The following is a 22,646-nucleotide window of genomic DNA, read 5'->3' on the forward strand; positions in this document are numbered from 1 at the left end:
ATGTCCCCACGTGTACTTGCATTTATAATGGAAGGCAGAGACAGAACAACTCCCTGCTGCCCCTCCCAGCCTCGGGCAGGATCCCGCAGCCAGCAGGGTTCAGCCAGTACCCGCCACAAACACCAGGTGCACCCAGAGCAACCTGGCCACACAGTCGCCAGCTGCGGCCCAGAACGTGTCCTGCTCTGCCTGGACCCACCAAGGCCTCCCTCTCATTCTGGTGGCAGCAGGCACGGCACTGGCACCGCTGGCTGGCCCTGGAGGAGCAGGGGGCCCGATGCCCCTAATGCCCACAGAGGAACGCTGGCACTTTAGACAGTCTGGGGCATCCCATGTGAAGCTACCATTCCCATCTCGGGAGCAGGCGGATGCCACAGGGGTCGAAGCAGTGATGGGACATCCCCACCCCACATCTTCAGCCAGTCACCGCATTCACTCCTGGAAGTGTGTAGGCTCCTGCTTTAGGGAGCTGGGGTCCGGCAGCTCGGCCTTGCACGGCCAGACTGCCCCCTCCAAAGCTTCATACTTGTGTTTCTTTTTCTTCTTCTTCTTGTGCTTGGGGCTCAGGTGCCCCAGAGTGGGCCCCTCTGCCCCCCTCAAATCATCCTCCTCCCCTCTGGGGGGTTCAGGGCCAGGATCACCGCTCCCCCAGCCCCAGGGCTCCTCGGGAGGCTCCTGCTTTATGGACACCAGCAGGTCCACGGGCTCCTCTTTCACTCTCTTTTTCTTCTTCTTCTTCTTCCTGGCAGACCCCAGCACCTCTGTCGCTGGCGTGGACGTGGCTGCCTCTGGGCACTGTTGCTTTGGGCTGCCCCCAAAGGGCAGGAAACGCTGCCGGAGGCCCTCTGGGACCTGGGGGGCAGGCCTGGCTGCGACAGCCTGGCCAGGGCTCCTGCTGCTGGGGTCCCCAAATCTCTCGCAGATGCGCATGCAGCCGTGGAAGGAGGCTGAGCAGGAGAGCTGGCCAGAGCGGGTCGAGGACACTAGCAGGTAGGGGCTGCCTGGCTCCTCCAGGGCACTGTGGATGTCAAAGACCCGCTGCGTCCCATCAGACTTTGTCTTCAGCGTCTGGAACCCGACCAGGGGCACAGCACAGCCATCCAGGCTGAGGGGGAAGCAAGAGGACCTCAGGTGAGCCTTGGGCTGGAACAGCACAGTAACCCGGGGGCATGAGCTTCGAGGCAGCCTCACCCACAGGCCAGGCCCCTGGCTCTGTGCCCCCACGGCGGACCAGGGCTCAGAACTGGCCGCTGTGCAAGTCCCAGGCTTCGCACAAGCCCCTGAAAGACCAAAGCTGGTACAGAGCTTGGGGGAAGAGCAGTGATCTCCCCACCTCACCTAGCCACAATCCTGCGGGCCCTTCTAGGTTTCGCTCCCTACCCAAGGGAGAAAACACTGGACAGGAAGGTAACAAGCCCCCACCAAGCGGCTTGGTATGCTGGACAGATTACAAGGAAAGCCTCAGCACCCTACCCAGCCCGGCTTAGGGGGGGCAGGAACATCCTCCTCCTCACCATACAGAGGGGAAGAATCTCTCCCAAGTTCAACCAGTGAATGACCACTGGACCCCACTTCCCTCCCAGAGCCAGGGACAGAACCCAGGCATCCTGGTTCCTAGTCTCTCCCCCCCCCCCCAAGTCTAACCACTGGACCACACTTCCCTCCCAGAGCCAGGGAGAGAACCCAGGCATCCTGGCTCCCAGTCTCCCCCCCCCACACACACACACTCTAACCACTAGACCCCACTTCCCTCCCAGAACCAGGGACAGAACTAGTATTGCCAACCCTCCAGGACTGGCCTGGAGTCGCCAGGAATTAAAGATTATGTTATGTGCCTGAAATCTCCAGGAATACATCAAACCAACATTGGCAACCCTCGAGAGAACCCAGGCGTCCTGGCTCCCAGCCCCCGCCGGCAGGGCCGCTCTACCTCCCCCCCCCTCACCTGTCCGGGCTGAAATCAGCGGGTGCTCGGATCAGCCACAGCTCCTTGGAGGGGCCCCGCAGCTCCTCGGGGGCGAAGGGGCTCGGGGAGAAATCCGGGGGGCACTGGAACCGCGGCAGCCCTGCCAGGAGGACACGGGAAAGGGCGGATTAGGGGGGGTGGGGGGGGCTGCACAGAGAGGGTGCCCGGGACCACCACCACCCCCCTAACGGGCCTCCCCCCCAGCGCCACTCTCCCCCCACCGGACCACTCACCCCCCAGCGCCGTCCGCTCCATGCTGCAGGCGCTGAGCTTGCAGAAGAGACCACGTGGAGCCACCGCTCCCTGGCCCCGCCCCGTCCGGGCGGGCTCACTGGCCTGGCAGGGGGAGCGCTGTCTCCGCTCTGCGCCTGCTGGGGCTTGGTACGGTCCCGGCCTGGACCATCCTTCCGGGCGGGTATCCGTCCGACCCCTGCCGTGTCCTCTTGGCTCGGCCCGCGACAAAGTCTCCCGCCGCCCTAGCGGCGCGCAGAGCGGACAGCGCCGCCCTTGCCCCTAGCGGCAGGTCGCTGTGTGTGCAGCCGGGAGTTCGCCTCAGCCCCTGTGGCCCCAGCCTGGTGCTGGGAGCTGATTAGTCACATCCCTCCCCCAAGCATGGCCTGCAGGCTTTGTTCTTAGGTTATGGAAACACACCTTGCTTGTGCCCAGGGAGCAATGCAGCTAGGGTGACCAGATGTCCCGATTGTATAGGGACAGTCCCGATATTTGAAGCTTTTTCTTATATAGAAGCCCATTACTCCCCACCCCCTGTCCCGATTTTTCACACTTGCTGTCTGGTCACCCTAAATGCAGCTGGCTCTGGGGCAGAGCCCTGGCCTCTTCCTCATGTCCCACGTCTTGGTCTTACCTCAGCTGCAAACTTCAGCAGTGACCATTTTGTGTTTGCTTCCAGGGCTCTGATACAAATGTTCACTAGCCAACTGAGCAAGACCCCAATAGACACACAGCTGCTCAGGGACGGTGCCTTGTTCACAGTTAGGTATTGAGACCTGTCCCTCAGCCAGCTTTTAATCCATTTAACGTGGGCCACGTTCATGTTATATCATTCTAGTTTTTTAGAACCTGCAGAACCAGGTCAAACACCTTACAGAAGAGTACAGATATTATGTCAACACTCTTACCTTTATCAACCAAACTTGTAGTCTCATAAAAAAAAATCAAGTTAGTTTGACAAGATCTGTTTTCCACAAACCCCTGTTGATTGGCATTAATTACATCACCTTCCTTCAGGTCTTCATTAATTGAGTCCCATATCAGTCACTCCATTATGTTGCCTAGGATCAATGTCAGACCGGCAATCCTAGAATTAGCCAGATCATTCCTGTGACGGGATCCCTGGGGTTAGGGTGACCAGATAGCAAGTTTTAAAAATCGGGACGGGGTGGGGGGGTAATAGGAGCCTATATAAGAAAAAGCCCCAAATATCAGGACTGTCCCTATAAAATTGGGACATCTGGTCATCCTGCCTGGGACTGTGGGACCACTGTGCCCCCTTATCTCTCCAGCCTGGGCTGCCTCTCACAATGCTTTGCTAGTGACAAGCAGCAACCCCCTCCAGCTGCTGTGATTACTCAGCACAACCGCATGTGGAGCCCCACACCCGGCTAGATTGCATGAATGCTCCCAGAGCCACTCATGAATCACACAGAGAAAGGTACCAGCCAAATCCCCCCAACTCCCAGCCTTGTACCTCAGGGATATATTGTCTTGCACTGCTCAAGACGAGCAGTGAAAATTAATTAATTGGTTCACTACTTCATCAATGGAAAGTGGATATACATCAGCTTTTGTAAACCTGAGCAGATTTACCAAACACTTCAGGCAAACTCACTGGTAAAGATAAACAGTTAAACAAATTTATTGACTACAAAAGATAGTTTAAAGTGATTATAAGTGATAGGCAAAAAGTCAGAGGTAGTTACCAAAATCAAATCAAATAAAATGTAAGCACGTCGTCTAAACTCTCAACCCTATCAGCCTGGGCAACATCTAGAGTAAGCAGTTTTTCTCACCCCACTGGATATTGCAGTTCATAGTCCACAGGTTTCACCCTTGAAACCTGGGTCAGTCTCCTCTGTGTTCATAGACTTTAAGGTCAGAAGGGACCATTATGATCGTCTAGTCTGACCTCCTGCACAACGCAGGCCTCAGAATCTCATCCACCCACTCCTGTATCAAACCCCTAACCTATGTCTGAGCTATTTAAGTACTCAAATCGTGGTTTAAAGACTTCCAGGTGCAGAGAATCCTCCAGCAAGTGACCCGTGCCCCACGCTGCAGAGGAAGGCGAACTCTGTTGGAGTCTTCAGTCTTCTGAGTGTCCTTGTTGCCGGGTAGGTGGGAGAAGGAGAAAGGCAAAGCATGGGCCCCTGTGTTCTGTTTTATACCCTTAGCCCCACGTGTTTGAAGAACACAAGTCCAGGCATGTCTGATGGGTAAGCTGAGTTCCCAGGCAAGGTTCCACAATTCTCCTGGTGTGGGCTTGTGCAAGTAAGGCTACATCTACGCTATATCTGGGATCGACGCTCTGAGATCGATCCACTGGCGGTCGATTTAGCGGAGTGGTGGGCAAACTTTTTGGCCCAAGGGCCACATCTGGGTGGGGAAATTGTATGCAGGTCCATGAATGTAAGGCTGGGGCAGGGGGTTGGGGTGCGGGAGGGAGCGGGGTATGGGAGGGGGTGCGAAGTGCAGGAGGGGGCTCAGGGCAGGGGGTTGGGGTGCAAGAGGGGTGCGGGCTGTGCCCTGATGCCGCTTACCTCACGCGGTTCCAGGGTGGCAGTGGCACGCAGCAGTGCTAAGGCAGGCTCCCTGCACCACTCCCGGAAGTGGCCAGCATGTTCGGCGGTGGCTCTTGGGGGTAGGGTGGGGTGGGGCAGGCAGCTCTGCCGCGCGCAGCCCTCTCCTGTAGCTACCACCCCTGAAGCTCCCATTGGCTGCGGTTCCCCGTTCCTGGCCACTGGTAGCTGTGGGGGGCGGTGCCTACAGGTGAGGGAGCGCACGGAGCCCTCTGACCCCCTCCCCCCAGGGGATGCAGGGACATGGTGCCGGCTGCTTCCATGGTGCCGGCGCAGGCCCAGGGCAGGCAGGGAACCTGGCTTAGCCCCGCTGTGCCACGGGACTAACAATCCCACGGGCCCGATTGAAAGCCCTGACAGGCCGTATCTGGCCCGTGGCCCGTAGTTTTCCCTCCCCTGATTTAGTGGGTCTAATAAGGACCCACCAAATCGACAGCAGATCGCTCTCCAGTCCATCCCTGTACTCTACCCCCGACCAGAAGAGTAAGGTAAGTCGACGGGAGAGTTTCTCCCATCAACATCTCACGGTGTAGACCCTGTGGTAACTCGACCTAAGGTATGTCGACTCATAGATTCATAGATTCATAGACTTTAAGGTCAGAAGGGACCATTATGATCATCTGGTCTGACCCCCAGCTATGTTATTCACATAGTTGGAGTTACGTAGAGTAGGTTGACATTGACAAACTCTGGTTGCACCTGCTTCCCCAGTGGCTTCCACATGTTCGCCCACAAGGAAATATTTCCAGCTCCAGGCTGCGGCCAGCTTAAATCAGGATCCTTCCAGCTTGGCATCCATATTACCTGAAGGGTTACATTCTGCAAAGTGATTAAATTGTTATATTCCAGGGGAAACTTTATGCCCAGTCTGGTATGTACATAACTGCAAGCCTAAGGATTGTTCTTTATGGTGGTACCATTAATGATTACACATGGTAACACCACACCCCAATTGTGGAACCCCCATAACTCCCAGGAGGAGGGATAGCTCAGTGGTTTGAGCATTGGCCTGCTAAACCCAGCATTGTGAGTTCAATCCTTGAGGGAGCCATTTGGGGATTGGTCCTGCTTTGAGGAGGGGGCTGGACTAGCTGAAGTCCTTTCTAACCCTGATATTCTATGAAACACCCCAGGAGACCAGAGGGTTACATGTTTTTGGGGCCCTCTGTGACAGACCAATTGAACTGTGTTTCCCACTGTTATGTATTATGACATTTTAAGGAATACTATGCAATATTCTTTGATAAATTTGATATTTTTTACTGAGTTAGGATTTCCACTTTAATTTATACCCTACATACTAACATTGCTAAATTTTCATGGGGATTAGTGGTATTTTTTCACAGGTAAATCCTTCAAGTTCTTCTCTGCTTCATTACCACCACTTTGGAGTATAACAGTTCATGTGTTTCCTTCTTTTGCTACTTTACATTGCAGGATCTGGGCAGGGTTTACAATAGCGACAATTGTGATTAGCAACAATGATTGTTCCATTTGAAGCCAGGGAATTTTTGGTTTTCTTTTTGTAGGTTCACCTGTAATATGCATGGAACAATTTATATATATCTGTTTTAACCCCCATTTTGTGCCTTTTTATTTGTGTGCAATAAACCATTTCCATCCTTCATTTTTTGTTTTGAATAGCAGGAGACTGGGCCCCAACAGGTTAAAGACTAGGTAAGGAACCCTTTATTTAGGAACTGGGAATGGATGGAATGTGGTACATCACTTGATTCCCCCTGTTGGGTAGACCGTGCTTTTTAGGCAGGCTATACCATGCATTAATTTTTGCTGCTATATGCATTAATTTTGATTGTACAATATTTACCAAAATAACGGTAATAACAAGACAAACACCACAAAACACACAACACAATTTTTTGTCGCGACAGTAGACCCATGGTGTTTGGGGTTGTTCTTTCACTGGTGCTAGCTTGACCAGAGTATTTGAAAAACAAAATAAATATTTCCCAGCCCTTGGTGGGGACAGATTATTGCTTAAACCCCCCCCCCCCCATTTTTTTAACATTTTTTTTTGCTGACTGCAGGAAAACAGAAGACTTACCTTTATACCTTTTTGTTTTGTTTTATAGGCAGGCTAGGGTTTTACCCTTAAAGGGAAAGGGTGAATTATTCCACTGTTCATTTATGAAATTCATGAGGTTGTGTACCTAGGGTGACCAGAGAGCAAATGTGAAAAATCAGGACAGGAGGTGGGGGGTAAATAGGAGCCTATATAAGAAAAGACCCAAAAATCGGGACTGTCCCAATAAAATCGGAACATCTGGTCACCTTATGTGTACCTCAGTTTCCCCTTTTGTACAACAGACCAGGTTTATTTATTATTTGCAGCTCCTTTGTGCTGCCATTTATGGGCAGTTTTTTCCTTCCCCTATTAGCTAGGTGATTTGCATTTACAAATGCTGTCTGGCTTGCCTTTGGATTCAAAGCTATTAGCAGCTCAGAGGCTCTGTCATAAAAGAGACACAATTAATTTTTATCAGAGTTTTGATTACTTTTAACTTTTGCTTTTAAAACCCACAGCCATTTGAAAAAGAAAACGCACCCTATTGCGGCTCCTTTTGGAGCCCTAATAGGATTTGAATGAAGTAGCATATTTTGTTTGCATGTTTTTTTTACCTTTTTTATAATATATACTGCACATATTTTTGGAAAATGCACACCCCCTTCACAGTTTAACTTTACGACATTGTATTAGCCACATTAACTTTTACACAAGGTGTAACTACCTTCCCCGTGCCCACGGAGTTCTTATGCACCCCCACCAAAGCGACAGTTTGATTACCCAGAGCCACCCCAAGACTCAGAGTTTTTAACATTGCTCCCTTATATATTTTACTCTTGCTTTTTTTTTTTAAAGAGGTACACTGTTTTTTAATTTGTTGTTTGCAGTTTTTAGTGCTATTGATTACAAAAAAAATTTTTTTTTTTAGAATTTTTCCCCATTCTTTTAGTTCTGGCTGCCCCAGCCAGGAACATATTCTTTGTTTCTTTAATTAAAAATATATTATACTTTATAAAAAACATGGAAGTACCCAAAGGGTTAAATGCTAAATATTAACGCCACATTACACTATTTGCCCGCGTCTAGCACAGTGTTGCAACTCTGAATGAGAGATTGAAATGGAATTTTAGTGGCACTGATTTTTTTGTTTAATTTAAAAAATAAAACCAAACCAATTTATTTTAAACCTACAAACAGAATTTTATAAACCGTGAGTGCTGGTTTAGGTCCTTAAAACTTTATATAAAAAGATTTACACACACGAAAAATTTTTTTTTTGCTTAACACCCCTTGCACTGCTTTTATTATTTTGATATAATTGTATTTCGATTACATTTTGATTTTGTACAATTAGAGATAGTCAAGTTAAGTTTTAATAGAAACTCCTTACATTTTTTAAGTAGCAGAGGGGTAGCCGTGTTAGTCTGGATCTGTAAAAGCAACAGAGAATCCTGTGGCCCCTTTAAGACTAACAGATGTATTGGAGCATAAGCTTTCGTGGGTGAATGCCCACTTCGTCGGATGCATCCAATGGCCATTACATGCGTCAGATGAAGTGGGTATTCACCCACCAAAGCTTATGCTCCAATACATCTGTTAGTCTTAAAGGTGCCACAGGACTCTGTTACTTTTAACATTTTTTAGTGATTTTGATTAACTTGTTTAACAGTTTAATAATATAGATCAGAGTATTTGGCTGCCTGCAGCAATTTTTTACAGACCATTTCTGTGGGAAAAGGGCCCATTTTTCCTTAGAATAGCTGAAAGGCTCCTGGGGACAAAAACATAGTGGTGGGAGAAGCCACTTGACCCCCTTGTATAATTGATTTAATTACCAGGGTTTCACCCGATGTGACTGTACCGAGTTGCACATCTATTTACATTTACATAACTGGGTTTTAATTTTAAACTATAAACCTTTTTTTTTATAACACTACAACTGTTACTTTTTAACATTTTTACAACTACCAACCTTTTTAAAAAAAAAAATTGTAGTATTCATTTTTATAAAGGCTACTTGTAACTTTTTGTTTCTTTAGATTACTTACTTGTGCATTGAATTCTTTAAGGTGGTATATTTTGCTTGTAACGACTCAGGGTATGTCTACACTACGAAATTAGTTCGAATTTATAGAAGCCGGTTTTATTGAAATCGGTTGTATACAGCCGATTGTGTATGTCCACACAATAAAATGCTCTAGGTGCTCTAGTCGGCAGACCGCGTCCACAGTACGAGGCTAGCGTCGACTTCCGGAGCATTGCACTATGGGTAGCTATCCCACAGCTATCCCACAGTTCCCGCAGTCTCCGCCGCCCCTTGGAATTCTGGGTTGAGATCCCAATGCCCGGATGATGCAAAACAGTGTCGCGGGCGGTTCTGGGTACATGTCGTCAGGCCCCTCCCTCCCCCGTCACAGCAACGGCAGACAATAGATTCGCGCCCTTTTATCTGGGTTAGTTACCTGGGTTACCTGTGCAGACAACATGGAGCCCGCTCAGCACAGCTGAGCTCACCGTCACCATATATCCTCTTGGTGCCGGCAGACGTGGGACTGCATTGCTACACAGCAGCAGCTGCTAACTGCCTTTTGGCGGTAGACGGTGCAGTAGACTGGTAGCCTTCATCGGCGATCTGGGTGCTGGCAGCCGTGGGGCTTGCCTTTTGGCAGTAAATGGTGTATTATGACTGTTAGCCGGCCTATTACAAGTCGGGTCATCGCACATTAGCAGAGTCTTCCCTGAGCAGCAGCTCGTGCAATAGGCCTGAAGACCATCGTCATACACCGCCCCGTATTTGCTGCCAAGCACCCAGAAAGATGCCGAGGGCTATCAGTCACGCTGCACCGTCGTCTTAAGATGTAAAAAATAGATTTTCTCTGTATTCATTTGCTTCCCCCTCCCTCCGTCAAATCAACGGCCTGCTAAACCCAGGGTTTTCAGTTTAATCTTTGGGGGGGACCAGTCTGTGACAGTTGTTTGTGTCTCTCCCTGATGCACAGCCACCGTTCTTTATTTTAATTCCCTGTGCCTGTACGCCATGTCGTCACTCGGCCCCCCTCCCTCCTTCCCCTAGGCCGTCAGATACTACGTTTGCGCCACAGCTCGAGCCGCGAAGCGGTTCACGCCTTTTCTTTGAATTCTGGGTTGAGATCCCAATGCCCGGATGATGCAAAACAGTGTCGCGGGCGGTTCTGGGTACATGTCGTCAGGCCCCTCCCTCCCCCGTCACAGCAACGGCAGACAATAGATTCGCGCCTTTTTACCTGGGTTACCTGGGTTACCTGTGCAGACAACATGGAGCCCGCTCAGCACAGCTGAGCTCACCGTCACCATATGTCCTCTGGGTGCCGGCAGACGTGGGACTGCATTGCTACACAGCAGCAGCTGCTAACTGCCTTTTGGCAGTAGACGGTGTAGCATGAGTGATAGCCGTGGGGCTGGCAGCCGTAGGGCTGCATTGCACCAGCCCCTTCCAGGCGATGGTATATTATGACTGGTACCCGTCGTCGTCGTACTGGAGTGGCTGTCAATCATGGCCACCTGGGCAGACATGCTACTGTCTCGATGATGACGGTTACCAGTCATAATGTACTATTTTCTGCCAATTGCCCAATATTGTCTGCTAAGCACCCAGAAGAGGCCGAGGGCGATGCTGGGTGCTGGCGGACGTGGGGCTGGCAGACATGGGGCTGCATTGCTACACAGCAGCAGCCCCTTGCCTTTTGGCAGATGATGGTATATTATGATTGGTACCCATCATCATCATACTGGTATGGCTGTCACTCATGCTGCAGCGTCGGCTGCCACCTTAAGATGTAAAAAATAGATTTATTCTGTGTTCATTTGCTTCCCCTTCCTCCGTGAAATCAACGGCCTGCTAAGCCCAGGGTTTCCAGTTTAATCTTTGGGGGGACCATTCTGTGTGACAGTTGTTTGTGTTTCTCCCTGTTCCTGTACCTGTACGCCATGTCGTCACTTGGCCCTCCCTCCCTCCCTCCCTCCCTCCCGCCCTCCTTCTCCTGGTCCATCAGATACTACTTTCGCGCCTTTTTTCTGACCAGGCGCCATAGCTAGCACTGGGATCATGGAGCCCGCTCAGATCACCGCGGCAATTATGAGCACTATGAACACCACGCGCATTGTCCTGGAGTATATGCAGAGCCAGAACATGCCAAGGCGAAACCCGGACCAGGCGAGGAGGCGATTGCAGCACGGCGACGAGAGTGATGAGGAAATTGACATGGCCATAGACCTCTCACAAGGCACAGGCCCCAGCAATGTGGAAATCATGGTGTCACTGGGGCAGGTTGATACCGTGGAACGCCGATTCTGGGCCCGGGAAACAAGCACAGACTGGTGGGATCGCATCGTGCTGCAGGTATGGGACGATTCCCAGTGGCTGCGAAACTTTCGCATGCGTAAGGCCACTTTCATGGAACTTTGTGACTTGCTTTCCCCTGCCCTGAAGCGCCAGAATACCAAGATGAGAGCAGCCCTCACAGTTGAGAAGCGAGTGGCGATAGCCCTGTGGAAGCTTGCAACGCCAGACAGCTACCGGTCAGTCGGGAATCAATTTGGAGTGGGCAAATCTACGGTGGGGGCTGCTGTGATCCAATTTGCCAGGGCAATGAAAGACCTGGTGATAGCAAGGGTAGTGACTCTGGGCAACGTGCAGTCAATAGTGGATGGTTTTGCTGAAATGGGATTCCCAAACTGTGGCGGGGCCATAGACGGAACCCATATCCCTATCTTGTCACCGGAGCACCAAGCCACCGACTACGTAAACCGCAAGGGGTACTTTTCAATGCTGCTGCAAGCCCTGGTGGATCACAAGGGACGTTTCACCAACATCAACGTGGGATGGCCGGGAAAGGTACATGATGCTCGCGTCTTCAGGAACTCTGCTCTGTTTCGAAAGCTGGAGGAAGGGACTTTCTTCCCGGACCAGAAAGTGACCATTGGGGATGTTGAAATGCCTATCGTGATCCTTGGGGACCCAGCCTACCCCTTAATGCCATGGCTCATGAAGCCGTACACAGGCAGCCTGGACAGGAGTCAGGACCTGTTCAACTACAGGCTGAGCAAGTGCCGAATGGTGGTGGAATGTGCATTTGGACGTTTAAAAGCGCGCTGGCGCAGCTTACTGACTCGCTCAGACCTCAGCGAAAAGAATATCCCTATTGTTATTGCTGCTTGCTGTGCGCTCCACAATATCTGTGAGAGTAAGGGGGAGACCTTTATGGCGGGGTGGGAGGTTGAGGCAACTCGCCTGGCCGCTGATTACGCGCAGCCAGACACCAGGGCGGTTAGAGGAGCACAGCAGGGCGCGGTGCGCATCAGAGAAGCTTTGAAAACGAGTTTTGTGACTGGCCAGGCTACTGTGTGAAACTTCTGTTTGTTTCTCCTTGATGAACCCTCCAACCCCCCCCCCCCGACCCGGTTCACTCTACTTCCCTGTAAACCAACCACCCCACCCCACCCTCCCCTCCCCCTTGCAGAGGCAATAAAGTCATTGTTTTTTCACATTCATGCATTCTTTATTAGTTCCTTACAGAGGTAGGGGGATAATTGCCAAGGTAGCCTGGGATGGGTGGGGGAGGAGGGATGGAAAAGGACACACTGCATTTTAAAACTTTAACTCTTATTGAAGGCCAGCCTTCTGATGCTTTGGCGATCATCTGGGGTGGAGTGACTGGGTGGACGGAGGCCCCCCCACCGTGTTCTTGGGCGTCTGGGTGAGGAGGCTATGGAACTTGGGGAGGAGGGCTGTTGGTTACACAGGGGCTGTAGCGGCGGTCTCTGCTCCTGCTGCCTTTCCTGCAACTCAACCATACGCTCGAGCATATCACTTTGATGCTCCAGCAGACGGAGCATTGCCTCTTGCCGTCTGTCTGCAAGCTGACGCCACCTATCGTCTTCAGCCCGCCACTTGCTCTGTTCTTCCCGCGATTCAGCCCGCCACCTCTCCTCTCGTTCATATTGGGCTTTTCTCATCTCCGTCATTGACTGCCTCCACGCATTCTGCTGTGCTCTATCAGCCTGGGCGGACATCTGCAGCTCCGTGAACATCTCGTCCCTCGTCTTACATTTTCTCTTTCTAATGTTCACGAGCCTCTGCGAAGGAGAAACATTTGCAGCTGGTGGAGGAGAAGGGAGAGGTGGTTAAAAAGGACACATTTTAGGGAACAATGGGTACACTCTTTCATTACAAGGTCGCATATTTCGGCTTGCAGGCAGCCATCGTAGGCCACAGTGTTTTGGCTTTTTTAACCTTCTTAACATGCGGGAAAGGTTGCAAACAGCAGCGCATTTCCCATATCAAGGATGAATTGGGTTGTCCATTTAAAATGGGGTTTCAATGTAAAAGGAGGGGGCTGCGGTTTCCCGGTTAACATGCGGCACAAACACAAGTAAACCACCCCCCCCCCCCCACACACACACGATTCTCTGGGATGATCACTTCACCCCTCCCCCCCACCGCGTGGTTAACAGCGGGGAACATTTCTGGTCAGAAGAGCAGGAACGGGCGCCTCTGAATGTCCCCCTTAATAAAATCACCCCATTTCAACCAGGAGAGCTTTCTGGAGATGTCCCTGGAGGATTTCCGCCCCATCCCCATACACGTTAACAGACTTGCTTGCTTGCTTTTTTTTTGTAATGTTTACAAATATTTACAAAGTTACACTCACCAGAGGTCTCCTGTGTGCCCTGAGGGTCTTGGGTGAGTTCGGGGGTTACTGGTTCCAGGTCCAGGGTCACAAACATATCCTGGCTGTTGGGGAAACCGGTTTCTCCGCTTCCTTGCTGCTGTGAGCTACCTACAGTACCTCCATCGTCATCTTCCTCGTTCCCCGAACCGTCTTCCCTGTGTGTTTCTCCAGTGAGAGAGTCATAGCACACGGTTGGGGTAGTGGTGGCTGCACCCCCTAGGATCGCATGCAGCTCCGCGTAGTAGCGGCAAGTTTGCGGCTCTGCCCCGGACCTTCCGTTTGCTTCTCTGGCTTTGTGGTAGGCTTGCCTTAGCTCCTTAATTTTCACGCGGCACTGCTGTGTGTCCCTGTTATGGCCTCGGTCCTTCATGGCCTTGGAGATCTTTTCTAATACTTTTCCATTTCTTTTACTGCTACGGAGTTCAGCTATCACTGCTTCATCTCCCCATATGGCGAGCAGATCTCGTACCTCCCGTTCGGTCCATGCTGGAGCTCTTTTGCGATCCTGGGAGGACTCCATGACGGTTACCTGTGCTGATGAGCTCTGCGTGGTCACCTGTGCTCTCCACGCTGGGCAAACAGGAAATGAAATTCAAACCTTCGCGGGTCTTTTCCTGTCTACCTGGTCAGTGCATCTGAGTTGAGAGCGCTGTCCAGAGCGGTCACAATGAAGCACTGTGGGATAGCTCCCGGAGGCCAATAACATCGAATTCCGTCCACACTACCCCAATTCCGACCCGCAAAGGCCGGTTTTATCGCTAATCCCCTCGTCGGAGGTGGTGTAAAGAAACCGGTTTAAAGGGCCCTTTAATTCGAAAGAAAGGGCCTCGTTGTGTGGACGTGTCCAGGCTTAATTCGGTTTAACGCTGCTAAAGTCGACCTAAACCCGTAGTGTAGACCAGGCCTTAGCCACCCAGTACAATCCCTGCAACACAGCTGCCTTACCCTGCGCTTCCTTTACCTTGGGATTGTTTAAAGAGGTAGTAAAACATTTGTTTCCAGGGTCACCCGTGGACCTTTTACTTAAATTTTTTTAATGAAATGCAGCAGACATTTGTCATGCTTTGTCCAAACAAACTTTTTACTAAGTATTTAAAGTACTGCCCATTAAAACTTCAGAAAACTAAAAGTGTAAGGGGAGGGGGGCAGAGAGGGAGAGAAATGGGGGCTGGGGAACAAGAAGTTTGCTTTAAGGCATTTACTTGACCCTTGAGGGTCAGTTTTTTTGACTTAAGATGATTAAAATCGTTCATACATTTTTACTTTTAAGACTTGTAATTTCCTCCCGTAAACCTGACAGACCCTCACACAGAGCCTGCAACAAAACAGCTTTTTTTTTTTTTAATTCTGGGAGCACCTGGACGCCAGGGCAGCTTCCACCCACCCCTGGATGTTTGGCCAACCCTGACAACTCCCAGAGGGGGCTGCATAAGGACCCTCCCATTTCCCTACCGGTTTATTAATAAACTCCTTAACTGGGGTTGCAGTAAAGGGCCCATTCAATTTACTTATTGAATCCATGGCTAGATGTGGTGATCAGGCACAACTCTCCCCTGGGATCCTGTTCGTGTCGCCAGATGTTAGAAGAAGGAGCAGGTTGGCCCAGAGGCGGATCTGAGTACAGGCTTCTTTATTGCGATACTTGTTCCCCTCGACCCAATTGTCCAGTAAGCAGTGGATTAGTTACAGCACACTCTTTATTTGAGTTAGTATGTAAACGCCTACATTCGCTACAACATTTTAAAAACCTTTATTAAGTAATAGAAACTTTTATCATTATGATTATATTGACCCCTTTTGATTGATTACAGCATTATGCATATTATATACATATTTTTATTTTGAAAATATTTTTTTGGCAGTAATTTGTTCCTACAAATTCCCTTAATCTGCCGTTCTCAGGGGAGGGAGGGAGGGAGGGGCCATGACCCCTGCAGGGCTCGCTTATGAAGCTGGGAAAGGAAGGGAGGAGGAGATAACACTTCTTTATCCTATTCTTTAGATCCCCACATTTCTTATGCAGCTGCAACACTTATCAATTCTTAACAAGGAGAAGGGAGGGAAAAGGGGTAACACTTTATCTATCAAGCGAAGGAATAGTGCGTGCCTGTGCCTACTTCCTGATACCAATCAGATTTTTTTTATTTAAATTGGATTTTTTTGATAAAATGCTTTTTGAGGAAAAATACCTATCTAAAGATAGTTTTAATTAAGATACATTATTGCTCAAAGATATCTCATCATGGAATAGGGATTATAAATTCTAATTCTATAGTATGAGACAACATATTCATGTAATGTTTAAGAAAAGTTTTGTACATGAGTTCCAATTGTTCATGGATTAGGGACCCAATTTTATGGGTTTCCAGGGGCTTCTATATAGATTATTTAGGTTAATCTTTCTATCTACCCAATGGGACTCAGTGCTCAGTCTAGAAGATACCATCAGAGATGCTTAGTTTTGCAGATCTCAAACTCTGGATTTGTGTCTCCAGAGATAACATGCTTGCTAACAGCAAAAATGTATTAAAATAAATAAATAATAGATAGAGGTGAGAAATAACATACCTCAACCCTATTGTCCCTCTGCAAATTTGTGTACAGAGTCAATCCCTTACCTCTCTCTAAAAATGCAAAATTTCAAAAAGTTCAATGAACAGAAGATTGTTGGGAGTAGGGTAACCAGACAGCAAGTGTGAAAAATCGGGACGGGGGTGGGGGGGTAATAGGAGTTTATATAAGAAAAAGACTCCAAAATCGGGACTGTCCCTATAAAATCGGGACATCTGGTCACCCTAGTTGGGAGTGAAATAGATCTGGACAGGAGAAGAAGTCTGGAGATAAATGTGAGAAGGGAGGGACAGGCAGTAGAAACAAAAGTGAAACTGTTTGAGATGCATATTCCAGCAGTCTTGAGGTCTTTCTGAGTGTAGCCTTCATTGATTTGAGATCTATCATACCATTCTCTCACTAGAAGGAAAAACCTATAATGGCAGCAGGCCATAAAAGAGACCCAGTTTGGGAATATTTTAATGAAGTTCCTCTACCTGTGGGTAAGACAGGCATGCATGCAAAATGCAAACAGTGAAGCAAAGAAATGCAAGGCCTGGTTGCCCAAATGAAATAACATCATGTGAAGTGTTTCTTCTCAGGAGGAAGCTGCATTGAAGATGATGAAAGGAAAATGCCTGAACATGCAGGATCTTCAGGTTGGTAAACTTGTTTATTTCATACTTCTTTCTTAAGGATTGCCTGTCGTCCTTCTGGACAATTCTTGAATTCTCATGTCTGAGCAAAAAATATAGTTGTTACTCTATGGTACTATCATTTTAGATGCAGTTGTGATGAAAAATAAATAGCTGAAATAGGCAGATCTTCCTTTTACAATTTCACCTTTAAAGTAGTACTGTCAGTGAATGCAATACGTAAGTAATACTAAATGAACATTCTGGTAATAATAATTAAATAACTGCATTGACTTATTTCGTTTAGGAGAATCCATCCTCAACCTACAGGATTCTGAAGACTATCCTCCTCCAAGATCACCATAATTTTTTATAGTTTCAGAGTTATCTGCCAAAGATAGTGTTTCAGGTGCGTCACATAGCCACAGTTTATCACCTGTAGCGCAAAAAAAAAAAAAAAAATCTCCATCATCCAGAAACAACCATAGATAAGTTTATGACAAGAACCAGCAAATTACAAAAAGAGGTAATTGATGAAAAAATTGCCCGGTTTGTTTATGCAACAAACTCTCCTTTCCATATGATTGAGAACCCACACTTCATTAACATGGTTCAGTCATTAAGACCAGGATACTGTCCACCCAACAGAGCAGATGTCGCAGGCAAATTGTTGGATAAAGTGTATGAAAAAGAAATTGAGCAGTGTGCAAAAGGTCTAGTCGGCAAAATTGTTAACCTGAGTCTTGATGGGTGAAGCAATGTCCACAATGATCCTGTTGTATGTGCTCGTGTGACAACAGAAGAAGGGAATGTCTTCCTTACAGAAACAATTGATACATCAGGAAATGCACACACAGCAGAATACTTACCAGTAGTAGCAGTAAAAACTATAACAAACTGTGAAAAAAAATTCAAATGTCTAGTACTCAGCTTGGTCACAGACAATGCTGCAAATGTATCCAAGATTAGAAGAAATTTAGAAGAGAGTCCCAAGCTAATAATGTACGGTTGCAGTGGTCATTTGATGCACCTCCTAGCCAAAGACTTCAGTGTTCCAGAAATAAAGGCTAATGTTGTTGAAATTGCAAAATACTTCCGTAACAACCACTTTGCAGCAGCTGCTCTGAAGAAAGTGAGAGGAGCCAAGCTAACTCTCCCACAAGACGTGCGATGGAACTCAGTAGTGGACTGTTTTGAGCACTATGTCAAGAACTGGCCATTCTCTGATGACAGTTTGTGAACAAAATTGTGAAAAAATAGATGGCACTGTCACAGCCAAAGTTCTTAACATTGGGCTTAAGAGAACTGTTGAACACATGCTGAGTACCCTGAAGCCTATTTCTATAGCCTTGAACAAAATGCAGTGAAATAGCTGTTTTATTGCTGATGCTGTTGACATTTGGAAGGAACTGAGTGAGATCTTAAAACGAGAAATATGCGACAGAGTTAAATTACAAGCATTAAAAAAACGAATGGGACAAGCACTATCTCCAGCTCGTTTTCTTGCAAATATTCTCAATACTCGATACCAAGGTCAAACCTTAATTGCTGAAGAAGAGGAGTTGGCTATGACATGGACATCCAGCAATCATCCCTCCATAATGCCGACTATAATAAACTTCCGAGCTAAGGGTGAACCATTCAAGAAATGTATGTTTGCTGATGGTGTTTTAAAGAAAGTCACACCAGTAAACTGGTGAGAAAGTCACTTAAGTACTTGGATTCAGGGACTGCTGAGGTGATAATCTCACTTTTAACAGCAGTAGCTTCTTCTGCCGGTGTAGAAAGAATATTTTCTTCCTTTTGGACTAATTCATTCCAAATTGAGATATCATTTAGGACCTGAAAAAGCAGGAAAGCTTGTTTTTCTTTTCCAGATTATGAACGAACAGGAAAATGAAGGGGAAGACGACTGAGTTAGCTGCAGAAGTCAATATTTTAAGTTTCTCATGTTGACCTGGCTGACATAGTCGATTTAATTTTTGACTTTTCTTTTTGAAACATTTCATTTAACTATTTTGGTTAAAAACAATTTTAACAAAAACAAACCTGATTTTAAAAAACTTGAATGTTTAACTAAATTCAAAAATTCATGTACTTGTTTTGTTAAATTATATGTTTGCTGTTGAAGAAAAAATCCAGAATATATAACGTTGTTGTTTTAGTTAAATAAAACAATTTAAATGTCTGTCTGGTGATCATCTCCTCCTAATATAGCATGGCAAGAAAATCCTCCAAATGTTCATGACTAACCTGTTGAATTGGAGATAGTTCACCTCCCAAAGACTTCATAAATATCTGCTTCAGTTACCTTTGGTAAATGAAATAACCAAACAATCATTCATTTTCTGATATAGCTATAAAACTAATCTGAAAAGTTTTCAAAATAAATCACTTTAAAAATGTAACCTACATCTATCTCTGAGTTGTGAAGAATATGTATTAAGGCTATAACAACCAACAAGAATGCACTTTTATGTAGAAATCCATGATTAAATCGAGTCTTCCTAATGATTTAAATCAATTTGATTTAAATCAAATCCACCGTGGTTCTTAGGGGGTGTTCCTGAGGAAATAGAAAGTACATCCTAGATGGGAAGCCCAAAACTGTAAGAGGCGGGAGAGATTGGAGCTAAATGGGTGGAACTGGCAGAGAAGAAGAAAGCTAGTAGGAGTTGGTGGGGATACCAGAAGGGGCAACCCGAGATGACACCCCACCATCGGGGTCAGCCCAAGGCCCCACCTCGCAAGGAGGAGTCCTCCACACAGCCAGGGAGACCCCAGACACCTTCTCATCCCACCACCCTACTCTCCAACCACCCACCTCGCCCCAGACCACAGTCAGCTGGGCGATGCTTTAAATGTAATGAGCTGGGGCATGTGAAGGCCAAGTGCCCCAAGAGCACCAGCTGACTGCAACTCATCACCGCGGGGTCCCACCAAGAGCCTTCAGGCCCAGATGCCTCGCAAATACCCCGAGAGCGAAGTGAAACTGTGTGTGTGGGCAGAAGGAAGATTACTGCGTTGAGAGACATTGGAGCACAGGTGTCAGCTATCCACCAATCCCTGGTGGACCCCAAATTCATCAACCCAGAGGCCCAAGTAACAGTGCAACGAAAGGCCAACTCTTTTAACTTGCCTACAGCCAAGTTGCCTGTCCAGTACAAGGGCTGGTCAGGAATATGGACTTTTGCAGTCTATGACGATTATCCCATTCCCATGCTGCTGGGAGAAGATGTAGCCAACCATGTGAGGCTAACAAAAAGGGTGGGGATGGTCACCTGCTGCCAGGCTAAACCAGCCCCCACAGCTAACTCCTATCTTGAGCCTCCTACAAGGGCCCAGTCTGCATCCCCTGATATGACAGGTCTGGGAACCCAGCCAGAGGTGGTGGAACCAGACCCCAGATCAGAGCCTATGGCAGCGGTTGTAAATCCAGTTCCTGGGACCCAGTCGGAACCAGCCCAAGAACTGGAACTGGTGGAGCAGTCAGCACCAGAGCCCGTGCTTGCAACCCCACCAGAGTCAGGGGAGCCAGCACCAAAGGGCGCCACAGAGCCTGCACCTGCAGCTAAACTGGCGCAAGTTCAGCTGAAGCCTGAAATACAACCTACCGCACCAGCGGAGAGCGGTTCACAATCGACGGAGACACCCCCATCACCTACCTTGCTTCCGGTGGGACCAAGCCCAAGTCCACAACCCAGCGAGGAACTAATGTCTCCAGCATCAAGGGAGCAGTTCCAGGAAGAGCAGGAAGCAGATGAGAGCCTCAAGGGAGCTTAGATGGCGTCACGGAGCGACTCACTGCCTCTCAGCTCTTCCAATAGGTCCAGATTTGTTGTAAAAGGAGGTTTCAGAGGGGTAGCCGTGTTAGTCAGTATCAGCAAAGAGAACCAGGAGTACTTGTGGCACCTTAGAGACTAACAAATTTATTTGAGCAGAAGCTTTCATGGGCTAAAAATCACTTCATTGGATGCATACAGTGGAAAATACAGTAGGAAGATACATATACACAGAGAACATGAAAAAATGGGTGTTGCCGTACCAGCTATAATGAGACTAATTAATTAAGGTGAGCTATTAGGTAAGCTATTATCAGCAGGAGAAAAAAAACTTTTGTAGTGTGTGACGTTATTGACATAAACTGGGACCATGTAGATCATTGTTGCAACCAAGGCCCTGTAGTGGCACCCAAATCTTGTATAAAGGGGGTCAAATGGGATGTCTAAGACAAGGTTATGGTTTACTGGTTATGATTATGCTGTCTATATGTGAGTATCAGTTTTGTAGTTGAAGTTATGAATATTGGCTCTATACTGTCTGTATGGCAAACTTATGCTATGCTGCTGGGTGACATCCCAGACAAGCTGGGATTAGCTCTGCCTAGCCTGCTTGATGGCCCATTAAGGACCATCAGCTATACAATGGACCCATTGAGAGAAGGCAAATATGCCTTCAGACTCAGCAAAGTATGCAGGAACTGGCCTGACTCCAGGCTCCATTTTGCTGTAATTTTCCACAGTAAGAACAAAGAGGTGTTCTTACACCTGGAAAAGACTATATAAGGCTGATGCCTCATCTCCATTTGGTCTTCAATCCTGCTTCATACCTCTGGAGGAACTTTGCTACAAGCTGAAGCTCTGAACAAAGGACTGAGGACCCATCCCAGTGGGGGATGTATTCCAGAGATATGATTTGAACCTGCAGTTTATTCCATTGCTGCTGCAAGCCTGAACCAAGAACTTTGCCATTACTGTATGTAATTGATTCCATTTAACCAATTCTAACTCTCATCTCTATCTTTTTCCTTTTATGAATAAACCTTTAGATTTTAGATTCTAAAGGATTGGCAACAGCGTGATTTGTGGGTAAGATCTGATTTGTATATTGACCTGGGTCTGGGGCTTGGTCCTTTGGGATCAGGAGAACCTTTTTCTTTTACTGGGGTATTGGTTTTCATAACCATTTGTCCCCATAACGAGTGGCACTGGTGGTAATACTGGGAAACTGGAGTGTCTAAGGAGATTGCTTGTGAGACTTGGGGTTAGCCAGTGGGGTAAGGCCGAAGTCCTCTTAGTCTGGCTGGTTTCATAGTAGCAGCCGTGTTAGTCTGTATCCGCAAAAAGAACAGGAGTACTTGTGGCACCTTAGAGACTAACAAATTTATTAGAGCATAAGCTTACGTGGTCTAATAAATTTGTTAGTCTCTAAGGTGCCACAAGTACTCCTGTTCTTAGTCTGGCTGGTTTGGTTTGCCTTAGAGGTGGAAAAAAACCCAGCCTTGGGCTGTAACTGCCCTGTTTGAGCAATTTGTCCTGAGTTGGCACTCTCAGTTGGGTTCCACCAGAACCGCATTGTCACAGTACACAGAGAACATGAAAAAATGGGTGTTGCCATACCAGCTATAACAAGACTAATTAATTAAGGTGAGCTATTAGGTAAGCTATTATCAGCAGGAGAAAAAAAACTTTTGTAGTGATAATCAGGATGGCCCATTTCCAACAGTTGACAAGAAGGTATGAATAACAGTAGGGGGAAAAAATTAGCATGGAAAAACAGTTTTTACTTTGTATAATGACCCATCCACTCCCAGTCTTTATTCAAGCCTAATTTAATGTCTAGTTTGCAAATTAATTCCAATTCCGCAGTTTTGCATTAGAGTCTGTTTTTGAATTTTTGTTGTTGGAGTATTGCGACTTTTGAGATCTGTAATTGAGTGACAGGAGGTTGAAGTGGTCTCCGACTGTTTTTTGAATGTTATAATTCTTGACGTCTGATTTGTGTCCATTTATTCTTTTGCGTAGAGACTGTCCGGTTTGGCCAATGTACACGGCAGAGGGGCATTGCTGGCACATATCACATTGGTAGATGTGCAGGTGAACGAGTCCCTGATGGTGTGGCTGATGTGATTAGGTCCTATGATGGTGTCACCTGAATAGATAT

The 22,646-nt window shown here is 47.6% G+C and overlaps 1 protein-coding gene across 1 annotated transcript; it reads right to left on the reverse strand.

The window, feature by feature from the left end:
- Nucleotides 1–6: 6 nt before the first annotated feature.
- POLR1G (RNA polymerase I subunit G) lies at nt 7–2,430 on the reverse strand. Its single transcript, XM_054010137.1, has 3 exons — nt 2,200–2,430; nt 1,946–2,066; nt 7–1,105 (listed from the first exon to the last, which is right to left on the reverse strand). The coding sequence occupies exons 1-3, from the start codon at nt 2,219–2,221 to the stop codon at nt 433–435; spliced, it is 816 nt and encodes a 271-aa protein (XP_053866112.1). The 5' UTR covers nt 2,222–2,430; the 3' UTR covers nt 7–432.
- Nucleotides 2,431–22,646: the final 20,216 nt, after the last annotated feature.

This window comes from Malaclemys terrapin, chromosome 20 (genome assembly GCF_027887155.1).
Source record: "Malaclemys terrapin pileata isolate rMalTer1 chromosome 20, rMalTer1.hap1, whole genome shotgun sequence".
NCBI lineage: Eukaryota > Metazoa > Chordata > Testudines > Emydidae > Malaclemys > Malaclemys terrapin.

Coding starts and splice junctions, on each gene's coding strand:
- POLR1G (XM_054010137.1), bottom strand. CDS start 2,221: ATGGAGCGGACGGCGCTGGGGG. Junction 2,067..2,199: donor GGAGCGGACGGCGCTGGGGG/GTGAGTGGTCCG, acceptor TCCTCCTGGCAG/GGCTGCCGCGGTTCCAGTGC. Junction 1,106..1,945: donor GCTGATTTCAGCCCGGACAG/GTGAGGGGGGGG, acceptor CTTCCCCCTCAG/CCTGGATGGCTGTGCTGTGC.